The 10,063-nt window shown below is 45.9% G+C and overlaps 1 protein-coding gene across 1 annotated transcript; it reads right to left on the reverse strand.

The window, feature by feature from the left end:
• Positions 1–553: 553 nt before the first annotated feature.
• MCAT (malonyl-CoA-acyl carrier protein transacylase) lies at positions 554–9,514 on the reverse strand. The gene is made up of 4 exons (XM_060258324.1): positions 9,055–9,514; positions 6,397–6,484; positions 5,212–5,429; positions 554–1,341 (listed from the first exon to the last, which is right to left on the reverse strand). Exons 1-4 carry the CDS (start codon positions 9,460–9,462, stop codon positions 919–921), a joined length of 1,137 nt encoding a protein of 378 aa, XP_060114307.1. The 5' UTR covers positions 9,463–9,514; the 3' UTR covers positions 554–918.
• Between the last annotated feature and the right edge of the window lie 549 nt (positions 9,515–10,063).

Consider the following 10,063-nt stretch of genomic DNA (forward strand, 5'->3'; position numbering starts at 1 on the left):
TGAGCCCCGAAGCATCTTTGAAAACAGAACTGAAGATTCCACTACAGAGGCTAATTTACTACAGAAATTGATGTAACAGGTTTAGCAAAGGACTGAGGTTTAATCCAGCCCTAAGTCCACAAAAATGAGAATTTTCAAAGGTTAAATTGAACGATGAATATTTAAAGACCCCAAAAAAGGGCTGAGAGAGTCATCATTATCCATAGAGACTCTGTGCCATGAGTTACTGCAACTGCATAACCTGAAATATTATTCTTGGAAGAACAGCTGCATCCAAAGTTATAAGTACCAAACCACAAAACCAACCATAGAAATATTGCATTGGAGCTAGCCAGTCTTCCATGGTGAAGAAGTGAGGAATCCCTTTGACCACCCCAGAACATTATGCTGCTAAGCATGGGACCTGCATGTGGGACGGAAGCTGGAATAAAGATGGGGTTTGGGTGTGACTGAGTGAAAGATGTGGCTGGATACAAAACCCATTAAAATATGCTCTGCATCTCAGATTCTTAAAAGACAAAATGAGATACCGATGAACAAAAGACATCAGAAGTCCTCACAAGTCTTTGGTTTATTTAAAATGATCAACAAAGACAGCTAAATTTACATGTATAAGATTTCAAAAGCCTTGTCACTGGGACCATTATATTAGAAGGCTTCCTGAGGGAAAGTCTTTCAGCTCGAAGGACCAGGACGCACAACGTCATTTGATGGTCATTTTCTTCATTCATAGCACATAGCTTAACCACACAATTTCTGTGTGCAGCTCTGCCTGAAGGTGGAATGTCTTCGCATCGGTTCTCTGTTCACAGACTATGATGGTACCCCTATGAAGTTCCCCTGCGGTCATGCCCATTTAACATTAAGCAGGGCAGAGAAGCAAAATTCATTGTGAAATCTTTTTTTTTGCGGGCACCTCTATGTTTCTTCTTCTTCATAATCTTCTAAAGCATCAATATTTTTATAAAAGTTCCAGGCTCTCTTGTTGCAGTTTTTGAGTATTGTTCCAAGCTGTTTTCCAGGTCCCACTTCATAAGTGTAAGGAAACCCTACTCCTTTTTTCCTTTCATAAATGGCATGCATTGTCTGTTCCCACTTCACTGGCGAAATAAGGTGCTTTGCTAACATACACTTAATCTGGTTTGATTGCATGTACCGCTGGCTGTTCACATTTGAATAGACGGGGATGAGAGGTTTCTGAATGCTGATCGATTCAAGAGCTTCAGATAAAGGTTTGACGGCCGGCTCCATAAGTTGAGTGTGAAAAGCTCCACTGACTGGCAACATTTTCATACGTGCAAATGAGAATTTTTTGGCATTTTGTTGCAAAAACTCCAAAGCCTGTAAGATGGAAGGGGAAGAGTATTATTTTACCTAATCGAAATCTATTATTAATGTAATTAACAACACTGCAAATTCAAGCTGTCTGTATGTACAGGTGCCAAAAGAGACATGAAAAACATACAAATTGATAACAGTGGTGATTAATGGAGGTAATAGTACATTTGGCTGCTCACAGTGCCAGATTTATGTATAGGCTACGTAGACTGAAGCCTAGGGCCTCTAAATCTAGGGGGCCTCCACAGCCCACCCCACCCCCAGCGGGCAGTCTCCCCTCTCCCAAAATTGCAAACCCAAGACTTTATGCGAAGGCATGGCAACTCAGGCCCAGCAACTATGAGACTCAGGGCCGGCCAGTGGGGCCCAATTTGAAACTCTGGGGCCCAGCTGGAAAAAATTTTGTGGGGCCCCCGTTCACAGCCAAAGTCTGCAGAATCTTAGAGATATAAATAAAATCCATCTAGATTGCCCTGGTGCAGGGGCCCCCTTAGGAGCGGCCCGTGGGGCCCATTTTGGCCAAATTACTCCAATTGCCTTAAGGCCAGCCCTGATGAGACTGTGCAGGGGTTGGACTGACAAGCCCTGCCCCTTCTAGGTCCCTGGTGCCACTATTCAGAGTACAGACTCCAGGACTCCAGAGCCAGCAGCCCGGAGTCAAAAACAACCAGCTGCCCAGCTCAAGGGTCAGGTCAGTAGTGGCACGTGCTGCACTTTAATCAGTGGGAGAGTGCGAGTGGGGGGCTGGCTGGGGCAGATAGACCAGGCAAGCAAGCTCTCCCAAGTGTCAAGAGTCACTCCATTTTGTTCCTCTTGCCACATGCCAATTTATACAATGCTAATGCTTGTGCTTTGCTATGCTGGCTTTGAAGCATCCCATTGCTTGCAGCTTATCTGGAGGGAGGGTGGCACGTCTGGGAACTGGCTAGTTACTACACAACCATGGTTGAGGAGCTGGAGGAGATGTAACTCAAGAACTGATAACACCACCTGGGGTGATGAGAACTTAATAGAGAACCTGCGCAAATCCCCGCTTTAGCTTGGCATGCTTGGCAATTTATAATGGTCAAGGCAAAGGTTTATAAGCACTAGGAACTGGCGGGAGAGCCAGTTCTGACAACGCGTGTGTATGCCCATGATGCTGGAATAAAGATCTTGAACTCTACTTGTCTTTTCCTTGCCTCTGGGTCTGACACCAAGTCCCTTCTATTCCTTCCCTCCTCCTTGGCTTGAACAGGTCAAGCACATGTGACTGGCACTGGCCTCACCCCTCCCAGGCAGGGAAGTCTGTCTTTCACATGTCACAGAGCCCTGTCGGTGCCTGCAGCCTGCACTTGCAACCCTTTTCTCAGACCTTCTTGGACGTGAAAAGAAATCTGGATGGTGTCAGTTGTCATGCCAATAAATCCAAACAGTACTGCTTCATACATTAATAGTAGGTTAATTGTTCTAAAGCCATTGAAGAATCTAATCAAAGTTTTACATATTTATTTTATATAACATTTTTTGGCAGTTGGCTCTTTTAAATAGCTAGTATCGATTGCTGGATGGGAGCCTGGTGTTTGCTGCTGCTGGGATTATTAGATGAGAAATTATAGTTAATTATTCACCTATGTTTTTGCATCATTTTCAAGCCTCCTAATTGCATGTGTCTTGGAGAAAATTATTTTGAATCCTTTCAATTATCCTTGAATCCTTTAAGTGTCGGCTGTGACACTGGCAATTGTGGGAGTTTATAAACTTTTGGAAATGTTTAGATTGGAAAATGGTGTTGTGCTATAGGGCTGGCTTGTTGGATGTAACAGAATATCCATCTTGTGTTTGCTTTAGTTTAGGTTGTTTAGTTTAGTTAAAATGGCCACCCACCCTGGGAAGTAGGGCAAAACTCCAGGGTAGACCTACAAATCCCAGATGCCTCTACGGCCAAAAAGTGTGGGAAAGCCAGGGGGCAGAGTCAGAAGATATAAGTGCTCCAGCCAGCCTGGGGGGGGGGGAGTCGTCCTGCAACCCTCAGAGAGGCCAGGAAGCTCTTGCTGCAGATTGCCCAAAGGCAGGGAGAGGCCTTGGGAATCAGGGAAGGCAGCAGTGGGAAGGGATCCAGAACTACCTGTAGACGGCAGGAGGCCAGGCTGCAGGTTGATAACTGAACCTCATCCCAAGGGAAAATAAGTGTAGGGATCAGTTCAGGGACAGAGGAACTGCATTTTGTCTTATTTTATTTGTGCCTGGTGGTGTTTTCCTTTCTGTGTTTGATTTAAAGTGCCTTTTTGTGTTTAAAATCCTGTTACTTGTAAATAGTCAATAAAATCTTTGTTCTTTGTTTAAAACCCCAGCCTGGTGCTCTGACCATGGAGTCTCCCCCACTCTGCCTACTACCAGTGCCTTCAGAAGGGTCCGGGGAGGGAAAAAGCCCAAACATGTGCAGGTGCCAACTCTCCAGGAGAAACACAAAGTTAGGCATTTTTATCTCCAAACCCCAGGAGTCAGCCAGAGGGGGTCTCCCCTCCCCTCAAGAAAGGCATAGGGAAGTCAGCGAGTGGCGGCAGCTACTGAAGAGTGACAGAAGCCCACCAAGGAAGTGGGAAGGCAAAGCGGGGCTCATGAGCCGGCTACTCAGTCAAGGGTTGTTTTTTTTCTTGAGAATAACATTACAACTTCATTTTTCGTAAAAATTAATGCTTACTCTACAAAAGTTTTACAAAGTTCAGTTATTGCAAAAGTTTTTCAGTGTTGATTTTAACATTTATGCGTGTTTTTTTTCAACCGCTACGGTATTTAACAAAAACACCTTATGTCCTTTGGAGGAGAAATTGTGAATTGCAGAATTTTAAATACCCGTCATCATTCTTGGCTTCACTCAATTCTGTTTATAACACTCTTCCATTTTCTTCTAGTCGTGAGGGTGGGGGACTGGGAGGGGCCTCACAAGTGGAGCAGCCTAGGGCCTCTCTTCATCTAAATCCAGCCCTGGCTGCTCATGAAGTGTCTGGCTTATTAGTTTTATTCAGAAAACTGAATCTAAGGTAAATATAAAAGCTATAAAAAAAGAGCAAGCAAGTGGGCTGTACTTGGTCCACTTGGCTTTCAAGATGCTTTATGTTCACAGGTCATTAAATGTGGCCGATAGGACAGTAGCTAAATGGCATGAGGCTGCCAGTGATTAGTTTGCAAACATCAGAATACATAACACTAACATCAGTTCCTGCGCTCAGCTCAAGATGCAGATTCTTCACTTTAGAAGGACTGAACAGCCTGAACCCATGTTACAAAGGGTGTTTTAAACTACAAGCATTTTTAAATACTTCATGAAGGTTTACATGATGCCATGTCTGTTAGTCATCTACCTGTCTACCTGCAAAGCAACAAGCATGCAAATTTTTAACCTAAAAAAACAGAACTAAATAGACTGTAGTATGAGGTTAATATGCTCTGGTTTCTCTTCAGATCACAAATGAATACAGCAAACAGCAAGCCTTTATTGGCATAAAACAGATTTAGCAGTAAAGTAGCAATATAAATAATATAAAATCCTAGATTATAGAGTACATAGGGAGCTAATATACATGAAATAAGTAAAATATATATGTCGAGTTCAGCCAAATTAAATAATTAAAACAAATAAAATGTGGTCATTCCAGAACTATTCTCTGTCGTATTTCCATGGCCTGTTGGAGAAATCTAGCCACCATTAAAGTTACCTCAGCGCAAGTGTCATTTAAAAGTTAATTCCTAAAGCCTGGCTTAACTCACAAATGAACAGCAGAAGCAAATCACTGTTTTGTTTGGGTCTCTTTATATTTGTCGTCGTCACAGATGCTAATGGAAAATGTCATGATTTCTAAAATAATGAAAAACATTATTTTAAAAGTATACCTGCAAGTGTCCCGCAATGACTCTGCCATCAGGAAACAGGTAGTTTGAAACTTCACACACAGGATCTTCTATGCCCACTGATTTACAGTGTTGGCAAGCTTCTACGCAGGCAGTAATGTAATCTGATTTATGTTGACCAATAACAGACAGCATTCCACTGGGAACAGCTTCTGATGCTTTCTGCATGGCTTCAGCACGTACCTTTACTGCATATAAAGCTAAAAAAAGAAAAGAAAACGTACGCTTCAGAGGCCTCAAATAAAAACTTTTTCAGGTAAGGCAAATGGTATTGCCAAGAAAAACTGCTGCCACTTCCAACGGTTGCCAACAGGGCTCCTTTTGTAGAAAAAGCCCAGCAGGAACTCATATGCATATTAGGCCACACCCCCTGATGTCACCATTGTTTCACACAAGGCTATTTTCTAGAAAAAGTCCAGCAGGAGCTCATTTGCAAATTAGGCCACAACCCCTGACACCAAGCCAGCCGGAACTACGTTCCTGTGAGTTCCTGCTCAAAAAAAGGCCTGGTTGCCAATATATAGAGGGGAAAGGTCAAAAACTCTGTAACTTATCACCGCATAGCATTCTATGAGGACTTTCAACTCAGACTTTCTACAGTTTGGCATGTAAATAAATTGAGTCATAGCCTGTTTGAAAGCAGCGGCTGAGAGGTGATATGATCACCATCTTCAAGTACCTGAAGGGCTGTCCTATAGAGGATGGTGTGGAATTGTTTTCTGTGGCCCCGGAAGGTAGGACCAGAACCAATGGGTTGAAATTAAATGAAGAGTTCCCAGCATTTCTTTTAAGACATTTTCTTATAGGGTGTACATGACTGGGGAAGGCAATGGCAAACAACCCCATAAAAAAAGTCTGCAGTGAAAACGTTGTGATGCGACGTCACCGCAGAGTCAGAAATGACTGGTGCTTGCACAGGGGACTACCGTTACCTTTAACCCTATTCTGAATTAAGTTTCACAATGCAGCTCAAGAAAATGCAATATGCAACTGTACGCCTTTACTTTGTGATTTAGGAAGAACAACTTTACGCTCACAACTAAATCTGTGTCAGCAAAACATACTGATGAACAAACCAGAGCAAAACACTATGATACTCGTATTGACACTGCAATGTTACATAAGGACAATCATTTAACATGGTAGTGTGTGGATGTTTCTCAATACCTTCTGCAAACTCTATAGCTCCTGCAAAAACAAGTGCTGCATATTCTCCAATGCTGAATCCAGCAGCTGCGACGCAGTTTTCAATTACCTGAAGAAATGAGATAAAGACATTTCAGAATGGGAAAAAAAATCTTCTTGTTACTTAAAGCTGACATTTCTAGACACATATGGTCAATTGGAAAGTTTCAACCTATGTACTTGCTGAATCCAAGACTCTTGTGCCCAGTTTCAAGAGCTAAGGAGTAAGCTATCTCACATTGAGCCTACAGTACTATTATGTTAGGATTTACAAATTGATTTACAGTACTATTCTGTTAGGATTTACAAATTGACAACACATCAGGTATAGTGAAGGCGTACTGTTTGTTTATTGGTTAGTTTCAGGACAATCATTTTGTTTGGCTGATGCCATTCCAGATGTTAGAAGAAGAAGAAGAAGAAGATATTGGATTTATATCCCGCTCTCCACTCCAAAGAGCCTCAGAGCGGCTCACAATCTCCTTTACCTTCCTCCCCCACAACAGACACCCTGTGAGGTGGGTGGGGCTGGAGAGGACTCTCACAGCAGCTGCCCTTTCAAGGACAACCTCTGCCAGAGCTATGGCTGACCCAAGGCCATTCCAGCAGGTGCAAGTGGAGGAGTGGGGAATCAAACCCGGTTCTCCCAGATAAGAGTCCACACACTTAACCACTACACCAAACTGGCTCTCCCTTAAGGTGGCTACTTTCATCTTTTTAGCAACAAAAATAAGGAAGATGATAACCACAGACACCCATACAAGAATTTTGGCAAAGTTATAGTCTCATTCTGTCACATTTTATTATTTACGTTTTAAATCTTGTTCATAGTTCTGTTTTTTACTATGTATTTTTAAAAATACTTTGAACAATGTGTTGAAGTCGGTAATTGAAACTTTATGACATGAAAAGAATTAACATTCCATTAAACCTTGGTTAAAGGGACAGAACATTTTTATACAGCTGCGAACAAAATAAAATTTATTGTGCACCGGTTCTGGAAACACCCCCCCCCCCATTTTTTTACATGGTAAAGCCCGAAGTGCTAGAGTTCCTCAAATTAAGTACGGCTTAAAACATACCATGGGGAATGGGACAGAGAGGAAACAGTGGACTTTAGGAAAGGGAACGACAGATACAAAGGTTTCTTGCCATTTCAGCCTTATCTCCATAAAGAAAAAGGGATCCCACTGCCTCAAACACACTTTTTTCTCGCGGCCTCGCCTGTCCTCTATGTTATTAACCTACAGGTGAAGTGTTTCCCCAGCCCAAAGAAACCACAAAGTCTGACCTTTACAGACTGGGGCGGGACGGTGGCTCAGTGGTAGAGCATCTGCTTGAGAAGCAGAAGGTCCCAGGTTCAATCCCCGGCATCTCCAAAAAAGGGTGCAGGCAAATAGGTCTGAAAAACCTCAGCTTGAGACGCTGGAGAGCCGCTGTCAGTCTGAGTAGACAATACTGACTTTGATGGACCAAGGGTCTGATTCTGTATAAGGCAGCTTCATATGTTCATATGCTTGGGGAGGGATGGTGGCTCAGTGGCAGAGCATCTGCTTGGGAAGCAGAAGGTCCCAGGTTCAATCCCTGGCATCTCCAACTAAAAAGGGTCCAGGCAAATAGGTGTGAAAAACCTCAGCTTGAGACCCTGGAGAGCCGCTGCCAGTCTGAGTAGACAATACTGACTTTGATGGACCAAAAGTCTGATTCAGTATAAGGCAGCTTCGTATGTTCATATGTTTGGGGAGGGACGGTGGTTCAGTGGCAGAGCATCTACTTGGGAAGCAGAAGGTCCCAGGTTCAATCCCTGGCATCTCCAACCAAAAAGGGTCCAGGCAAATAGTTGTGAAAAACCTCAGCTTGAGACCCTGGAGATCCATGAATGGGGCTGTGGCTCAGTGGTAGAGCATCTGCTTGGGAAGCAGAAGGTCCCAGGTTCAATCCCTGGCATCTCAAAAAAAAGGGTCCAGGCAAATAGGCATGAAAAACCTCAGCTTGAGACCCTGGAGAGCCACTGCCAGTTAGAGGAAGGACGGTGGCTCAGTGGTAGAGCATCTGCTGGGGAAGCAGAAGGTCCCAGGTTCAATCCCCAGCATCTTGAAAAAAGGGTCCAGGCAAAGAGGTGTGAAAAACCTCAGCTTGAGACCCTGGAGAGCCATGAATGGGGCTGTGGCTCAGTGGTAGAGCATCTGCTTGGGAAGCAGAAGGTCCCAGGTTCAATCCCTGGCATCTCAAAAAAAAGGGTCCAGGCAAATAGGCATGAAAAACCTCAGCTTGAGACCCTGGAGAGCCACTGCCAGTTAGGGGAAGGACGGTGGCTCAGTGGTAGAGCATCTGCTGGGGAAGCAGAAGATCCCAGGTTCAATCCCTGGCATCTCCAACCAAAAAGGGTCCAGGCAAATAGGTGTGAAAAACCTCAGCTTGAGACCCTGAAGAGCCGCTACCAGTCTGCGAAGACAATACTGACTTTGATGGACCCAGGGGGGTCTGATTCAGTAGAAGGCAGCTTCCTGTGTTCCCATGACCTCCTGCTCGGCACCCAAGCAGAGGGACAAAAAGCGCCTCCACCTGTGCAGCCATTGCAGAGCGCGTAGCTGCCTCCATCGCGGGCTTCGGTCGCTCCGTGCCCCCGGCCCTCCTCACCGCTCCGTGCTGCTGGTGCAGCTTCTCCACGGCGGCCAGCGAGCAGACGAAGACGGCGGGCTGGCTGTGCACCGTGCGGTCGAGCTCCGCGCGCGGCCCGCCCAGGCACAAGCCCAGCAGGTCGTAGCCCAGCACGCGCTCGGCGACGCGGAAGAGCTCGCGCGCGGCCCCATAACGCAGCAGTCCGCGGCCCATGCCCACGCGCTGGCTGCCCTGCCCCGGGAAAAGGAGCACCGAGCCTTCTTCGGGGGGCCTCGCCGCCGCCACCGCCTCTTCCTCCTCCTCCACCGTCGCCGTCCGCAGCAGCTGCTCCGGCGGGATGTCGCCCAGCCACGGAGGCAGGCTGCCCCGGCAAAGCCACCGCCTGGCCCTCGCAGCCCTCCACGCCCGGCTCGCCGTGGCAGCCATTGCGCGCGGGGTTGCCTAGCAGCGGCGGCCAGCCGGCGGAACCGGAAACCCTGGCGGAGGACGGGTGCGTTGGAAAAAAGCTTCCCCCGTAAGGGGGGAAAAAAAGGTCCTCCACAGTAGTTCCGTCACCTGCTTTTATGCTTCCCAAGTAAACCTTGATCTGACTTGAAGGCGTTCTTCAATATTTGTCTTGAACTCCACAAAGCATTTACTTGGGAGTCATATTGGGCAAATGGAGGAAAAATAGGGTTGCCGAGTCCAATTCTAGAACTATCTGGGGACTTTGGGGGTGGAGCCGGGAGACTTTGGGGGGTGGAGGCAGGAGACATTAGGGGTGGAGCCAAGATCAAGCCTGTGACAAGCATCATGCAACTCCAAAGGGAGTTCTGGCCATCACATTTAAAGGGACGGCACATCTTTTTAATGCCTTTCATTCTTTTGGGGCTCTAGGGTTGCCAAGTCCCATTCAAGAAATGGCTGGGGACTTTGGGGGTGGAGCCAGGAGACTTTGGGGGTGGAGCCAGGAGACATTGGGGGCAGAGCCAAGAGCAAAGGTGTGACAAGCATAATTGAACTCCAAAGGGAGTTCTGGCCATCACAT

This window comes from Heteronotia binoei, chromosome 17 (assembly GCF_032191835.1).
Source record: "Heteronotia binoei isolate CCM8104 ecotype False Entrance Well chromosome 17, APGP_CSIRO_Hbin_v1, whole genome shotgun sequence".
In the NCBI taxonomy this organism is placed as follows: Eukaryota; Metazoa; Chordata; class Lepidosauria; order Squamata; family Gekkonidae; genus Heteronotia; species Heteronotia binoei.